Source organism: Solenopsis invicta, chromosome 5, assembly GCF_016802725.1.
Source record: "Solenopsis invicta isolate M01_SB chromosome 5, UNIL_Sinv_3.0, whole genome shotgun sequence".
Taxonomy (NCBI): Eukaryota; Metazoa; Arthropoda; class Insecta; order Hymenoptera; family Formicidae; genus Solenopsis; species Solenopsis invicta.
In genome coordinates this window covers 7,150,156-7,168,966 of record NC_052668.1, presented here as the reverse complement: position 1 = coordinate 7,168,966, position 18,811 = coordinate 7,150,156, and the positions used below count along the sequence as shown (strand labels likewise).

The 18,811-nt window shown below is 29.2% G+C and overlaps 1 protein-coding gene across 19 annotated transcripts in view; it reads left to right on the top strand.

Moving 5' to 3' along the window:
* The window catches only part of LOC105207511 (heterogeneous nuclear ribonucleoprotein R), a 117,251-nt gene that overhangs the window by 56,652 nt on the left and 41,788 nt on the right, over positions 1-18,811 (top strand). For 18 of the 19 annotated variants that reach the window (XR_005574920.1, XM_039449867.1, XM_039449859.1 and 15 more), the window contains exons 6-9: positions 3,973-4,178; positions 7,070-7,219; positions 11,223-11,368; positions 13,137-13,252. Coding sequence is in view for 18 of the 19 variants with exons in the window: in XM_039449867.1 (XP_039305801.1) it covers positions 3,973-4,178; positions 7,070-7,219; positions 11,223-11,368; positions 13,137-13,252 (618 nt within the window). In the remaining variant the exon portion in view is untranslated. The remainder of the gene's footprint in view (positions 1-3,972; positions 4,179-7,069; positions 7,220-11,222; positions 11,369-13,136; positions 13,253-18,811) is intronic. The other variant, XM_039449860.1, reaches the window with a different exon arrangement.

Genomic DNA, 18,811 nt, shown 5'->3' with positions numbered 1-18,811 from the left:
GAGAACACTTCAAATATTTATAATTATAAGAAAATAAATAATTAATTTACATTGAATTGATAAATTATTATAAAAACAACGAAATGTTCATTTTATTGTGCATCTTAGGATTAAAAAAAATTTTTTAAACAAGGTGAAGAGAGAGAGAGAGAGAGAGAGAGAGAGAGAGAGAGAGAATGTGTGTGTCCGTGTGTGTGTGTGTGTGTTTAATTATATATTTTTGCTGCTCATTGTTGTTCTCCCGTAGTTTGTCAGCTCCGCTCCGCCCGTCTACTGTCCGTCTCTGCATTCCTTCTATAGACGGGCGCTGATTTGCTAACTTTATCATCATACAGCATGGAACAGAAGGCTTAGATCAAAAAATGACTCAGAATTTTTTGATTCATGTTCTCTACCTCATGGTATATTCCAGGTTTCTTTATTTTGCTACACCCTAAATATATACATACATACGTACGTACGTACACACACACACACACACACACACACACACACACACACACACACGCGCGCACACACACACACACACACACACACACACACACACACCCATTTAAATAGTAATATATATTAAATATATATATTTAAATACATATCTAAATAACTGTGTGTGTGTGTGTGTGTGTGTGTGTGTGTGTGTGTGTGTGTGTGTGTGTGTGTGTTATGTATTTATTCGCGCGCGCGCGCGCGCACACACACACACACACACACACACACACACACACACACACACACACGCGCACACACGAGCGCGTGCGCATACGCACACACATTTCTTATTTCCTTTAATTTAACTGTAGAATATTTTTTTTTTACATGTAAAAATTTATTTGACAAATTTGTTTTCTTAAGCTTATTTTTTCTTGTTTTTAAATTTATTGTCCTTATTGTCCTTTAAATTTATTTGTCCTTAAATATACAAATAAATAAAAACAACATTTATAATCTATAAAGTTCATTTTACATGATCTATAATTTGTATTAATTTATTTTCAGAATATGGGACAATTCTATTTATAATTTTATGCAAAAAACATGTGAACAAATAAGACGCATGAAATATGCGCATTGTATAAATCCTATCTGAAAAAATCCATGTTAAATCGATAATCGAAGTTTATTGTTGACGCTTTTTTGTAATGTTAATTGCCTGTTATGCTGTGCTTACTTTGTGAGCTATTGTCATTGTAGAAATCGAGTTTTGACAGTTATCAAGAATTATGTATGTATCGAGTAAATTTGTAATTTATAATATCAAAAGTTGTGTATCGCGCACATAGCGCGCGCCTGTTTTGCTAGTATTCGTAAATTGTTAATGATATAAACTACAATTTAACTTATTGTCATATCTGATCGTTTATGTGACAATGTCTTAATCCCAGGTTCACGTTACTTGTTTATTAATTGAACTTAAAAAATATTCTTATTTATTCGTAGTAAAGTCTGTCAATTACATATATAAATATGCTCCTGCCGATTCATTGAAAAAATTTCTTTCTGAATTAAAATGTTACTTAATAAATTGTTACTTAAATAAATTTTTAAATTATTTTTTGTTTAATTTAAAAAAAATTTTTATATACTATTGGATCTTCGAATAAAAGTTCATTATGTATCATGTTAAGTATACTTTTGCTCTCTTTATATGCCTTGTACCAAATATTTCTTTTGTATTTACGAAGTATATGACTGTGAGCTAATCTTGCTGTAATTATGGATATTATTGAAACTAATGTTATTAAAGAATTCTCCATGATAAACTTTTATTATACATATTATATATGTATTTCTTAATAATCATGTTTAAGAAACCACATTTTTTAATAACTCAACGTTAAAGAAAGAAACAATCAAATATTCTGTAAATAATTTGATATAAAATTATAAATAAAATTCTATTTTTGAGTTTGTTGCAAATTATAATCATGTAAAATGGGCTTAAAACAAAAAATATTACCGATAATGCTTAAAAAAGACTCAATAAATGATACATGACAAAGTAATTTTATATTGCGCTTTGGTACAAGAATTTTAATAAGATTTTAACGAAATTTAAATAAATATTTAATGAAATTTTAAATATATTTAAATATTTACTATTTTTTTGCATTTAATAAGAAGCAGATGATATTTTAATTTTATCTTGCGACATATTATTTTTGGTTACTTTTTCGCTACTTATGAATCTGTAAAACCATGTAATTTTGTCATGCTATATCTTTGAACATAGAACATATTTTTTAGCTCATAATTTATGAAATCGAGCCAGTTAAAGACGAGATCAGAATTAAAAATATTTTATTATTAAGTATTGCAATTGTTTAAAGAATTTGTATTGCAAAAATTTGCAAAAAATATATTTTAAATAAAAATCTGAAACTTTCTAATTTTAATTTGAAACAAAACATCAGTGCGATTTTTTAGTTGACCCTTTAGACTAATAAACAAAAATAGTACGATATGATTTGCTTAAAAAAGTTTAATTATTTGAAGGATCAAAAATCGATATTTGTGAAAAATCAATAAATCACGATTTTACAACTAATGAACAATTTTTGTTTGAACACGTTAATATAATTTGAACAATATAGCAGATAAAAGATTGTAGTGAATAAATATTATTATACATATAATAATTAAAGAGCACGGATCTCGCAGAGAATCCCAGAAATTTTACAGTATTTGCGCGCGTTAATATGCAAAAGACGAAGGAATATTACAAAACCCGTAATAAACATTACATTATATATACATTACGATAAAAATTTTTTTTAATTCTACAATTTTATGTATTTATTTTTATACTATCTGGAATCTAATAAATTATTTTTAATTAAAAATAAAGAGCTAGCCAGATCGCTGAAAACTTACAAGTTAGCAACTTGTATCAGGTTTTTTTTTTAAACTTTTGTGCACTCTTACGTTGAGAATAAGTAATACAAAAAGAATATCTTTGTAGGCTTATCATATCTATGGATAGTTAAAAATTTTTTGAACCTCAAATCAAGTCTTTAAATTTATTATAAAAAAATTATATTAATGTAAAAAATCGTACACGGTATGTCATCCATGGGTGGTAAAGTTAATGTGAATTTGATGAAAATAAAATTTCAACGAAAATTCGTAATATTTAATAAAATAATAAAGAAATTTTATTCAAAGTGTAATGAATTTTTGATGAAATTTCAATGTAAAATTTGATTCATATTTTAATAACTATTGCCATTTTATTATTAGTTTATTGACTTTCATGGAATTTTTTAAAATTTTGAAATCAAAAGGGTGAAATGTTTTAAAATGAATATAAAAGTTAACAAAATGTTATGGAAATTTTATTCTAAAATTTTATTAAAGTTAATCCACCAGAGCGAAGCTGTTAAAGTGCTCTAAAGATTTTACAGATTGATTAATATTGCGTGCAATATATTTAATTATATCCAAGTTATTCTAATTTTTTGCTGCTAAATAATATTTTTGTGCTCCATTAAAAGCAACATAGACATGGACAATAAATTAAATTATTTGTACCAATATAAATTTTGACGATATTTTTACATACGAGTAGTTTTAATATGAATATAAAGTGATCTATGATAATTATTTTTTATAATAAAAAGATTATTATAGTAAGATATAATTTATTATAAATATTTGAAATAAACTATAATTATTATATAATTACACACGCACGCGCACACATACACACATACACACAATTATATGTATATTAGAAAATATATATCAAATCTCTCACGACGTACTTCATATATAAGGTTGTAATATTTGTTTGAATTGATATTTTGTTTTGATATTATTTTTATTTTTTATTTTACACACACACACACACACACACACACGTGCGCGCGTTTATGTACGTACATGTGTGCGTGGCTTAGCAATTCTTAAAATTTTGCGATCATCTTCATGTTTAAGTGACTCACCTGCTTTTTGTATGGTTTTTTTTTAACATAGCTGGCCTGACAGAGGTGATTATCTACAGTTCACCGGATGACAAAAAGAAGAATAGAGGTTTTTGCTTTTTGGAGTATGAATCTCACAAAGCAGCTTCTTTAGCGAAGCGAAGGCTGAGTACCGGACGTATCAAAGTTTGGGGATGTGATATTATTGTCGATTGGGCTGACCCTCAGGAAGAGCCAGATGAACAAACCATGTCCAAAGTAAATAAGCGGACCAATCGAATTTAGTTGAAAGCTTTCCTATAAAAAACAAACAAATCTAAAGTTAAATTTATAAAAATTTATAAAAATACGAAAAGCTAATCATTTATTATGTAAAAATGTATGATTTTTCTCTAGATATTTAACAGATATAAAAGGACTGATAGTGTATCATATAACTTAGATGGAAATTACAAAAGAGAGCAAATTCACTAGATTTACCAATGAAATTATAATTATTTTAATAAATTGTCAATTTTTGTAAATTTTATCAAGTATGATAAACAATCGATTTCAAGAATAAAATATTAGGCTTTAATTGATATTTTAATGACTCATTGAAAAGAAAAATTAAAAACCTTTAGACTCTCTGGTTATTGTAGGTATAGTTCTTGTAATTCTACACCTATTGTTTTATTATCTATTAGTATTTCCCTTTTTTATAACATAAGTAATGATAAGATAAAGAAATGTTATTTAAAGTATAAAGAGGTAATGTTTTTACTTTTTATTTCAAAATTTTATAAATTGCTCTTAATGCAATATCTTTTCATATTACTTTTTAAGAAATATAAATATGGTAATTTTAGTGTAAATAATGGTAATTATTTACTATAGGGGACCCAGGTCCAATCATGTTAACCTTGACATACATTATAGAGGCAAGAATACTGAACAACTTTTCTTTATAAATTAATTGACGCTCTCGTACAATTTTTGAGATATATTTGAAGAAAGAAAAAAACAGTTTTACTTAATTATTTAAGAAAATATTTATTTTACAAAAAAAGGGTCAAATAAAAATAAAGCTCGTGATAAGTTCTACAAAAAAAGGTCATATACTTATTTTACCTAACTTCAATACTTTAGTCGTTATAATAAAAATACTGTTTTAAAAAATGAGTTTTTTATTATAACGACTAAAGTATTGAAGTTAGGTAAAATATGTATAGAACCTTATTTGTAATTTTTTTTGTAAGCTTTATTTTTTATTTAACACATTTTTTTTTACATGAATATTTTCTGAAATAATTAAGAAAAAAACTTTTTTTGTCTTTTCTGTACGAGAGCGCCAATTAATTTATAAGGAAATGTTTAATATTTTTGTTTCTATAACATATGTCAAGGTCAACATGATTGGAGCTGGATTCTTTATAGTAAATAATTACCGTTTTAGGCTAATGTTTTGAGGATTTATTTAAAAGAGACATTAAGATTTGTAAACTTATTTAGTTCTTACAAAATTTTACATTTACTATTTATTATTTATTTATATTCATATTATTCATATTGGATGAGTGCAAAAGTCCGATTCTAAGAGATGTTATTAGAAAAGCTGTATGAGCTATTAGTGCCAGTGATTGTTATGAGTAGGGCTCAGAAGTTTGGGCACGATTCCGTGCTGCGCGCGAAGAACCGCTCCATACGAATGAGTCGGATGCTCACTAAAGTGAAGAAGCAACATTTCTTGAGAAGATCCGATGCTCGTCAACTGAATCCAATTTAATCTCGACTTGTACGTAGCAATTCTTCACGCGCAATCCGGGATCGTGCTCGAATTGTTAGGTCTTAATTATAAGTATTACATATCTATGGAAAAGTGCCATTCAATGATCATTTAAGCGAAAAATTTTTGTGCTTTGAATAAATTTTTGCGTTGTAAAAAAAAATTTTTTTTTTTATTATTGATACAAAGTTGTATTTACGACATGTTATGTTTTATGAGTTTTGGAAGGGTATAATAATTGGTACTGTCGTAAAAAATATTTAAGATGTTTAACAGGATCGTGCATCGACAATTTGAATTGTTAAGAAATGATTTGCAAAATTTAAATGTAGTGATTTTCACATAGATGAGCAGTCATGATATAGCCGATCTTTTGGCACAAATGACACGTTAGTGCAAAATAATTCGCAAATTTTAACAAAAGATGTCTAAGAGGTTCAACATTGACAGATCAACTGTATTTTGACATTTAAAAAAGAGATTTTGAACTTGATATATGAATGCCATATTTGATAACTGAAATAAATTGAATTGGGTTTCTGCAGCTATTTCTTTACTTGGCCGACTAAATAGTTGTTTGTGGATGAACTTGCGATTAGCAATGAAAAATGGATTCTGTACAATAATGTTCAATGCATTTGGAAACTAACAGATGAGCGTGCCAGGGGAAGCCAATTTGCATCTTGAGAAAATGATGCTTTCTGGTTGATGAGATTGCAAAGGAATAATTTATTTTAAGTTCCTCCCCATTGGGCAAATTTGATTTTGACATGTAACTGTGAATTAGACAATTTAAAGGTAGCAATTTAGGAGAAATATCTAAGTATGGTGGAGTCAGTTTTTACTACAACGTGGCGAAACCACACTGTAAAACTGATTTTGCGCAAATTAAAGGTACTGAAGTAGGACATATCATATCTACCGTATTTTCCTGATATCGCACCATTGGATTATCATTTGTTTCGATTATTACAAAACGATTTAATGGAAAAAATTCGCATTTTTGGAATCCGTCAAAAACTATTTTTTTTTTCTTTTTTAACGCAAAACCGAGGTCGTTTTATGATTGAGACATCTGTATGCTACCAGAACTTTAAGAAAAGATTGTAGAAAGCAACGACGATTACATAACTGATTAAAAAAAAGTTTTATATGCCATTATACTGTTCAAGTTTTAATAATGACTCGGGCGCAAACTTTTGCACTCACCCAATATTTATATTTATATTTCCCGTGTTCTGATACCGGAATAAAATTGTTATAATCAAGATTTTTTTCTTAATGGACTTGCTTGGTTTTTATTGGAAATTTTTTAATTATTTGCAATATGTTATTCTTTGATTCTTGTGCTGGTTTAACAAATCATACAATTTTTCTGTTTCAGGTGCGTGTGCTTTACGTACGAAATTTGACACAAGATTGCTCTGAGGAGAAGCTGAAGGAAAGTTTTGAACAGTATGGCAAAATTGAGCGAGTGAAAAAGATCAAGGATTATGCCTTTATTCATTTTGAAGATAGAGATAATGCTGTTAAGGTAAAAATTATCTTGAGTGTTATTCAATTTCAGGTCCCTGCAAAATAAATCAAATGGAAAATGTTAATATTGAGTTTATACTTTAAAGGCTTAGGGTATCTTAGCTACTAGGTTAGACACCTTTCCTGGATAGTTTGGGGATCCAGGTTTAAACCTTGGTCGAGATAATTTTTTGCAATAATTTCTTTAAAGTTTTTGGGATTAGGGGGGATAGTAGAGATAGGTACAAGCATCAAATAATTAATTAAATTGATTAGCAATTAAATTTTGTGATATTACATTCGGATTTTTCTTTAAAGCTATGTTTTAAGTCCGGCAAAATTGTACGCAGTTTGGAGGAATCTTATAAATGTTTATAAATTCATCAAGAAAATTATTAAGCATTAAGAAATATTTTTGACCATATTTATTATTTCAATTTGTAATTAAATTTTAATATTATATTTTATTATAAATATATTTTATTTGTTTTTATGACGATTTAACAATTATTTATTTAATTATTATAACTCAAATAATAAATTTGTGATGCGGCACTTGTTGCCACGCGCGCCTACTTAAAGCAATGCTGGAATGACGGTAGAACTCACTCAAAGTCGGTACTGCAGATTTTTCTTTGACGGAAAGTCGAGCGATTCGCGGTTGCGCGCGGACCGAAGAGTAAGGGGAATAGCGCTAAGGCCAGGTCAATAGGCTAGCGTTTTTTGTCAAATGCTCTCGTCTGTCCTTATTCTTCTATTTTAGTGCCATCTAATGCAAGATCTCAACTACCATGTTATACAATTACTGCTGTTACTCTTTAAATTGATTCCCCACATCAATTTACACATGAAATTTCGTTTGTACTGAAGCGTCTAGGCTCATTCTAAAAGCACAATATTGTTCTTTGTTGGAATTTTTTAAGGTGCCAATTGCTTATTTTATACGTACAAAGTTTCAAATTTCTATGCGTAGTAAATGTTGATTAACAACTATATTTTTATAATTTTGTTCCATTTTTTGTATTAAATTGTAGTCACCACCCTTCGTTATTGTCTGTACTATTCTATAAGAGGATTTTTCAATCCGTGTCTTCCATAAAAAGATTTGTCGATCCGCGTATACAGACGACTTTAGCGCTTTAAGTGTTAAAATTTTTACTTTACACATACATCAATTATTTATTTTATCAGGAAGTAATTTTTATTACTTTTTTATGATTATAAATTTTTACAAAAAACAAACAAATGGTTAAAATCTTTTAAAGATCATTTAAGTTTGTAACCTTGACAACACATGTCAAAGTCATTGCAGGATGATCCTCTAAACAGGATATTTATCTTTAATTGTTTATATCTTGATTAATTCTGCAATTAAAAAATTCTTTGGCACAAAATTGTATTATCAGCACTATTAATGTGCCAAATTTAAAAAATTTTTGATAGATGATTAATTTGCTTTATCCAGAAATGCCCACATAAAACTTGCTTGAATACGATATTTTAAATAACACATTTTTGTAGTTTATTTTTTGTTTGAAATTAAATTATTGTAAAACTATATATACAATATATACACTCAATAATTTATACAAATATATCTCAATTTATTTTATAAGTATTTTAAGTATTCAATATAATTTGTGCAAAGTTGCAATTCTGAATTTATAGTTTGTTACACAAGAGCATCGTCTGCATATCTAAAAGAAAAATTATTGTTTTTAAGTTTAGATTGATTTAAAGTGTACTAGAACCACTATCATTCATTTATTTATTTAGTAAGTCGTTCAGTCTTTATTGTTGTAAAGTATTTGCTGACATCGTTTCGGCATAATTTCTACAAGATTTTTTGCATATTGCTGCGGTAACGATTGCCATCTCAGATCAATAGCTTGGACATGGCAACATAATTGCTTTAAAGTGAACTCATGATCACACATTTTCAATTGAGTTTGCATCAGGCTGCGCAGGCCAATCTGAACTCTGAATATCATTTTCCACACAGTGTATAAGCGGTTGCAGTGTTTCGGGTCATTTTCCTTTTGCAGTATCTACGATTTATTAACCATTAATCTAAACACTTCTCAGCAAACTTTAACTCTCAAACACACGTGGGGGCTAGAGAGACCCATATGAAGTTTTGAATACTTGCTGTGTGAAAACGGAATCAGATAAGAGGTTGGGACTATGCGGTAAAAAAAGATTGAAATTTCTTTTGATTGATATGGTTGATTAGCTTTATTAGTTACCTAGAATTTAAATGGTACGGCAGCAAAGTTTTGTTGGGGTCTGGGACTATCATTGGGTGTGAATAAAATTTTTTTGTGAATAATTTTATATAAAAACAATCGGACAAAATACGTTTGAACAGGTCTGTTACTTGCATATACTCTCTCTAAAATTAGAATATTATATGTATAGTGCTGTTGGAAAGGAGGATTCCTCGCAGGGTCCGAAATATATCACAAAACACATCAATTTTCAATTTTAAATACCTTGAGTTAATCAAAAATACCTTATATTTGCTTTATTACATAATTATACTTTTTAATAGGAATGACAATGACATAATTTTTTTTGAAAGTATGACTCTTTAGCCTTAAAACGCCGTATTTTGTAGTTCTTAAAAGTTATTTGTTGCGATGATATGATTTTTTAAAGAAAAAGTGGATTTTTGAACAATTTTTTATTTTTACTTAATTGTTTTTCCTTTATAACATTACAGTAAATCATTTTTCGACAATGCCGATTGTGTTGTCACATTTTTGAGATTCTGAACTTTTATTTGCAAAAAAAAGATTGTTGAAAAATATTGATTGGAATCAAAGTTATACCTTCTCAAAGTTAAAAAAGTCTCTCAAACCAGAAAATATGTTTACGTATTTTATAGGATTGGTGTGTTTAACGGTTTAATAGTGATTGCCAATAGATTTCGAGCATTTTTTTAGGCTTTAGATTGTGAGTAAACAAATATAAAGTGCCAAAATTATGAAAACTGAAGCATTCTCTAACATGGATCTTAACTGGATATTTAACGGTGCGCTCTAATGGCAATTTTTCCGGAAAAGACCATCCGTGTTTGACAGAAACATATGTACAAAAAGATGCTTTATCAGTAAAAATTACATTACGTCAATCACGATTCAAATTTTGTATAACCCCATAAGCGTCGCTTTTTGACATGCTCTAGTTTGAGAAAAGGTTTTAGTGTTGTACTATGCTAAGAGATGTTTGCCTTGCTTAGCTGCTTTTCAAAATTATTATACTAATTTATACGTTAATGTTCATTTTTTTTGGCTAATTGTTTTTGTCTTGTATCAATGTCAATAGAGACTTTCGCAGAAAGTCTTGAAAATGATTTTATTTTTTTCCGATATTCTTCGCGTTTTTCCTTTTTCGAAAAATTGTTGATATTTTTTTATTGTTTGTATTGTGTCATTTTTATATGAAGATGATTTATGAATATATTTAGCAACAGTTTTATAAGATACTTAAATCCTTTGCTTTAAGTATACAAGAATACTGCCTTGAAATGCATTTCTCATTTTGGAAATCACGTGTCACAATAGAAAGTAATACTGGCATTTTTAGCACAAAGCGTAGTAGTTTCCTCTACTTTTCAATGAATATCACAATAGTAGAATCACCTAATAATTTTTTTTTTAAAGCAGTCTAGCCGATGCTCTTGTGTGACCATAGTTGTTTTGTAAATAAATAAATAAATTTTTATTATTTACGGAACAAATAATTTCTGTATCGTAATAGAACTTTTAAATCTTAAGTACTTAAAGTACTTATATAAAAAATTTTTGTTATTTTTTACATTTTCATTAAAACACATTTCTCTTCTTTATTGAAATAATTTTTGATTGGAGTACAAAATGGCTACTAAATTCTTTATGTTACTTACAAATGCAATATAAAACAACTGTAATATTTTTATTATTTAAAGAAGTGTATTTATTTTTAACAGTTAACTTCTAATAAAGATTTGTTTTAAATATATATACGTGATGGTTTTTAAGGCAATGAACGAATTAAATGGTAAGGAAATGGGTGGATCCCATATAGAAGTTTCATTGGCAAAACCACCATCCGATAAGAAGAAGAAGGAAGAAATGCTACGTGCCAGGGAAAGACGAATGATGCAAATGTTACAGGGTAGAGGCGGGTAAGTTTTTGATATACTAAAGTCCTCCATAAAGAGTATCAATTTGATGTTATAAATGCTTCGAAGGATTTGATTGACTAATCACAACAAAGAATTTTACAATTTGATCGATTAAAGAATGATTGCGTTCAGCAGAAGAAGCAGCTTCGCAACTATTGATTCTTTAATATGATTAATTTATACATCCAGCAAGAACTAAGAGCAAGAATTAATCGTAAAGAGTCTTAAAATAGTTACAAAGTTGTTTTTTCTGCTGAATGTAGTCATTGATTGTTGTTAGCGAACACAATAGTTGAATGGGCGCTTAGTAATTGTTGCTTGTGATTGGACTAGACTTTTAGATTTATTTATAAATTTAGAAGAATACATCGATAGCAGCGTCTTACTCAAGTGTTACACCGTTGTGTTAAATGCAACCAGTCAAAAATCACGACATTGATGTTGCTTCTCTCTTTATGGATGCGATCAAAGCACCGCTACCAAACCTTTAAAACATTTGTAGCAGTACTTTGAACCCATTCATAAAGAGAGAACCGACTTCGATGTCGCGATTTGATTGATGATGCCCCTATCTAACTGAAATAGCCATATTATGTATTAGTTGTTTATACAGCTAACACATAATAATTAAGTTATCCAAGATTAAAGCTGTATAAGAAGAGTAGATTAGTTACAATACGTCATTTCCCTGTTTGTGAAATTGTCAATTGCTAGCATCATTTAATCACATCACTTATTTATTAAAAAAACAAACTATAATTAAATGGTTTAAATATAGCAGTATTGAAAGTGATTTAAAGTTACTTCTTTCTTTAAATAAAGCTCATATACATATATATTGGTTGTATTTAATTAACGACGGTTGAATGGACACTGTTATTAGTATATTTTTCTTGATTTATAATGGATTTAAAGATCTGATACAGCTTCAATCACAAACAAGAATTACTGAGCACTCACTAAACTGTTGTGCTCACTGAACGCAACCATTTTTAATCCTTAAGTGTTACTGTGAATAAAATTTTACTCAACTGCTAATTTAAGTTTAGTATAATTTTTATTTAAATTTTGATAGCTTGAAATAACATGAATAAGATTTTATTTACATTAACATAGTGTTAATTTAGTTATTCTAACACCTTTTAAAATAAAAAAAGTATTTAAAAAATTCTTAATCTTGTGAATAAATTTTTACTCAACATAATGATAATAATGTAAAAAAATATGAGTAATGTTAATAGATAAAATTGCTTTAAAATACTTATAAAAATACTTAACTCCCTCTTTGCTCCCTCAGTAAATAGTAGAAAGCATCTGGAGTCTATTCAGACATGAAAATACACAGTTGAGCTAAAATTTCTTACGTGCCATTTGTAACTAAATAAAATCTAGATAAAACAAGATAATGGGATCACTTTAACACTTGTAAAAATGGCCCTCAACTTTTTCTTTCTTCATTGGCAGTCAGTGAATAGTAAAAAGCACATGAGAAGTGAAGTCTATTTAAAATAGGGACGTGTTAAAAAATCAGTGACGGCTCACAGAGGCATTTTTCCTTGCCTGTATAATGTAATATCTCAGTAATATTTCTGTAATATTTTATTGTAGTTAATATTAATGTAATTTTGTAATGTTACTATAATTACTGCAATATTACATGCTATGTATCATTACATTCCATTTTCTCAATTGCTTTTTGTTTATTTGTGTATTTTATTTATTGTGGAATTTAAATAACAGGCATTATATATAGTTTTCCCTTTTGCAGTGGATCTCCGTCTCACCCGAGCATGATGGGTGGACCAATGCCAGTTCGTGGACCTACACAGGGACCTCGGGGCACTGGTGCAGGTATGCGTGGACAGATGGGACGAGGCGATTACGGTTAGTACAAATTTCGGTTCTTTCCTTTTTTCTTTTGCTGAGCACTATTTCATGGTTTTTTTTTGCGACGGCTCTAACAAACTACTTTGACTTTGCTAATAAGAATTCTAGTAATTCTTTATGTCACATATGGCGATATACATACGCTTGTGTAATTTCGTTTCTCTAACAATTTCTATTTAAATGTTAAACATTTCTTTTAGTATCTCTGTAAATTGTTTGTACGCTTCATCCATAAGATATTTAGTAATATATATCGAGATATATATTATTAAGTTAATATACTATTAAGAATAATTTAATGTGTTAATATATATCGATATATTATATATATATATATATATATATATATATATATATATATATATATATATATATATATATATGTGTGTATATATGTATGAAATTAAATATTCTATACTAAATTACAATAAATTATAACTATATATTTAGACTATATTAAAAAAATTTTTATATGATAAAAAAAACTAGGAAATTAATAGATTATTTATTATTTAGTTTTATTAAAGTTATTATATTAACTCGATTAACGAAATTATAAAATGTTGAATTTATATTTTTATATAAATATAAGTATATTATTAATCTGTATATAGTTTATTTTTTCTAGATAAATTTATAGAAATATTCATATATATAAAAGTTTTATGTTGATTATATATAATTTCTTTCGTTTGATTTTTATTTATTCTAGACTGAAAATATTTAATACATTAGTTACATATATATCAGTACTTTTTATAACATAAATATCTGCATGCTTTTGGGAAATTTTTACTATTTTATTTACGTATCATAGCTTATACGCGCATGATAGATTATTTTGAATGTATGAATAAGAAATACTTATCGAACATTTCCATTAATATGTAATTATTAGTTTTTTTAAACAAAATTTTTTTTCTTTTGGATTAAAAGCAATTTTGTATCCTTTTATTATATTTTTTATATTATAAAATAAATTAACTAAATTGTCTTTATGTAAATTGTATAAAAACGTTGTGAGACATAAATTATTATTGCTTTTAAGAACTTAAATACAGATAATTTTATAAGATCGTAGTGAGAAATTGTTCAAATAAATTAACTTAAAGTAATAATTTTTCAGGGTTGGATAGTCACAACTTACAAAATTAATAAGTTAATAAGTTAATTTTTAACTTTAACTAGTTATTTGTAAAATAAACTTATGAACTGTTTTTAATTCTCTTTTGTGTGAGGCAAACGCTCTGGTTACATCTAATTTTTGTAATTGCACAGATGTGTCATAAAAGTTGACTCTGAAACTTTTTGACTTTTTATTTACAACCTTTTATACTATATTTGTACAGTTGTTTTTTCAGTTTTGTTTATTAAATTTTTTATTAAAAATTATAAAAGTGTTAATGTATGTTACGTTTGAGAGTGGCGCTCTATGCGAGAGCAAATACGTATGTTTAAAAATTATGACAATCTAATTTAATAGAGCAGAGCAAATGGTACTATGGGCACCCATTTACATTTTTGTCAATAACTTTGTTAATAATTAATATTTTATATTGAAACTTAACTATTGTATTTATTAAAGATATAGCTTTTCAAAGTTGAGAAAGTTTCCCAGACCGGAAAATGTATTAACGTAATTTTTCGGATCAGTGTGTTTAAGGATTAAAAAAGATTACAGATAAACTGTCCAAAGAATAGTTTTTACATAACAAACTTTTAGACTTTTAATTATAGAAGAAAAATATATTGTAAAATATACATTTACACATGAGAAAATTATTCAGTTTAAGGACTTCATCTCCGATTTTGATAAATTTAGACTCAATCGACGCGTTTTTGCACGAAACGAACGAATTTGGTGGAAAAAAGTGTCGCTCTGCCCCGTGAACAGAGATATCAAGCGTTGAAGTTGATGACTATTAAGGTTAAGTAGGAAACCTGCTATACCGATTAAATGTAGCAACTTGAGCATGTACTGTGTATGTGCCGTGCTAGCAGAATTAAAAATTATACTGTTTTAATTATAAAAAAAACACTTGTATACTTAAAATATGATAATGTTGAAATCTTTTGCCTTACTAAAATGATGTGTCTATTACATACTAAAAATATAAATTTAGTAAAAATTAGCAAAGGCTCCTACGCAAGGTTATCGTTGTGAAATAATATTCTATAAAATTATTGCTAAAATCTTTTGTTTTACTAAATACTTGATGAGTATAAAACAGATTAAATTAAAGCAGGCAGCAGATGTCTGCTTTAAAACAAAATTAATTTTTATTAAGTCAACATTATCATATTTTAAGTACAGTAGAACCTCGGTTATCCGAGGTCATGTGGGGAAAGCGTATATCGGATAATCGAAATCTTGGATAATACGGAACACAGATATAATTAAAAGGCTTTTTATTTTTATGTATGTATGAATTTGAAAAAATGTAATATGATCAGATACATGTATAAAAATATAAGAGTTATAACGAATGCACATTATTCTTATGCGTCATTGGCTTAACAAAGTCAGTAATACGAGACTTTTTAATTTGCTCATGCGTTTTTTAGCTGCAATATCTCTCTATCTTTTTATTAGTTCTGAGCCATCACGACTCTAGGATCGGAACTGCTGCATTTGGTTTATAACACACAAGCTTGTGCAAGTTTATGCATGTTGAAACAAAATAGCAACAACGATCGCGCGCCTACATGGCTTCGCTCCGTATTATGCGAGTTTTTCCGTATTATTTGAGTTACCGCCTTGGATAATACGGAGTGCTCGGATGAATTCAGTGCCTCGGATTACGCGGAATGTCGGTTAATCGAAGCTCGGATAAACGAGATTCTAGTGTATACAAGTATTTTATACAATTAAAATAGAGTACTTATAATTTTAAATTTTGTACACTTTTTCTAGCACGGCATACATAACACATTAATTCTGTACATTTCTGTACGCCAGTATAGGTTTCCTAATTTCAATAGTCAACTTCCTTGTTTGATATCTCGGTTTGCGGAGCAACGCTTTTTTCTGCTGGATTTGTTCGTTTCGTGCAAAAACGCACTGATTAAGCCTAAATTTATTAAAATCGGAGGTGAGAAAGGGATCCTTAAACTGAATAATTACCAAAGTTAAGGCCAGAACACAGACTCTTGCATTTTCTTCTTCTTCTTCTTCTTCTTTTTCTTCTTTTTTTTTAGACAATATAGGCACCCGTTTCCATTATTACCGAGAATGTTACCACCATCCCTCGAAAAAAAGTATATGTACTCAAAGCATAGAACGATACCAGTCGCCTTTGCGGTCAATTATGATGTAATCGACAGGCGCAAAAATATAACGGTAACGTCCTATCTCGCAGGTCCTAAATGGACTCAGACTCTCTTTCATAGCTGCATAATCATATGCATAAGAGAATTGATCGGTCCAATATCACTTTTATGGAAATGGACCAATCAATTTCCTTTTGCATATGGTTGTGCAGCTATACAAGAACGTGTGCTTTCCACTATACAGAGGCTGTGTTTGTAAATATACTGCCAGTACTGAAAATCTATAGTTTACATAACGTAAACTGTAGATTTTTAGTACTGGTAGTATATTTACGCCTACAATAGATCTATTAAACAGAGTAGCAGAGTGAGTTATACGACGTTATCCACCAGGGGACCTAAATAGGAAGTTGAAATGGTTGAAACTCAACGTCATCTATCAAAACGGGTGGAAGTTTTTTAGCACCTATCCAATATAGCGGACCATTTGAATAGCAGTGCCTGAAAGTTTCTATTAGTTTTATGAATAATGTACACCCAACGTGTTTGATTCTGTCCCTGGGGAAATTTTTGAAACTGAGAAGTTACCATCTTTCTATATACTCACAGTTCATGATTAATGTGACGACCAATAAGCTCTAGTCGTTACATTAATCATAAACTGTAAGTATGTAGAAAGATGGTGATTTCTTAGTTTGAAAAATTTCCCCAGGGACAAAATTAAATTCATTAGGTGTACAACAATGGTCTAGTTTCCACTGAGGCATTAATCCGCATCCAATCTGGTGTAGAACCAAATTGATGGAAACGTGTCGGATTGAGCTAAGTTCACTCTCACTTTGATCCATAAGTTCTAGTGGAGTGGCAGCGAATTACACGGTGGAAACGGTGCAACTAGTTAAAACTGAATAGGGCCAACCTGTACTTATCTCATTTCGTGTTTGCCGGTGTTGGGTGCTGTAAAAAAGTCCAAAGAAGTTGGAAATTGCTTGTAATTTATCATAGAAATTTAATAAAAACCTACAGGTTTAGATAAAATTATATAAAATAATTCTATTTTAATATATTAACTTTATAGAATATATATATATATATATATATATATATATATAAGGGTGATTCAAAACGACCCATGTGTCCCTGTAAAAACGTGTTCTTGGATAAATTCTGAGACGATTTTTCCTGTACGAAAATTTTGTCCGACGCTTACTTTTTGAATAATAAGAGGATAAAGTTAGCAAATCACGGGCCGTGTACACATGGTAGACAAAGGCGGCGCAACTCACCGTCCGACGTGGGCGCTTACCCGTATCGGACGGTGAGTTGCGCCGCCTTTGTCTACCATGTGTACACGGCTCGTGATTTGCTAACTTTATCCTCTTATTATTCAAAAAGTAAGCGTCGGACAAAATTTTCGTACAAGAAAAATTGTCTCAGAATTTATCCAAGAACACATCTTTACAGGAACACATGGGTCGTTCTGAATCACCCTGTATATATATATATATATATATATATATATATATTATAAAGTTAAGTTGGCCCTACTGAAACATCAATCGTCTTTACTTCTACTCCACTTTCAATGAAAACAGAACACTAAACTTAATCTACACCGAAGTGGATCCGAATTGAGCGTATCGGTGGAAACTAGACCAGTGTAAAATTCACACGCAATTAATAACAAAAATAGTTTGAGACATCAGTGTGATTGCGTGGTCCGAACTGATCAAAATATGTACCACTTACACGGCTCAATGGTCTCAAACCCCAAATGGACTTGGCTTGACGAGACTTGACTTTACACCGCTGTGCATTGCTGTCCAAATGATTTCACCATATTGGATAGGTGCTAAAGACTTCCACTCGTTTTGGTAGATGTTTAGTTTCAACTTCCAGTTTGGGTCCCCTGGTTATCCACACAGTGTGCAAACCGAATAAAATCGAAAAGTACCTTAAAGTATAACCAAGAAGTACCAAAGTTACTAAAAGTGTCACGTGACTTATCTTGTGACTGTTCTCTTTATTTCTAATGAGCTTTCTACAATAAGTTCTTAGTCGATGGTATAAGTTGTAGGTCATAATTGACTAATCACAGTCGAATGTAAAGAGAATATTTGACTGTGAGTCCCAGTCTACAATAGGTGTAGTAAGCCTTAAGCGTAAGAAATTATTATCATAGTTACTATCATTGCAATCATAGTTGAATATGAGGAGAATAATCGACCATGGTTGGTCAATTTCTTACGGCTTAGGGCCTGCGCACAATGAAAGAAATATTAGGAA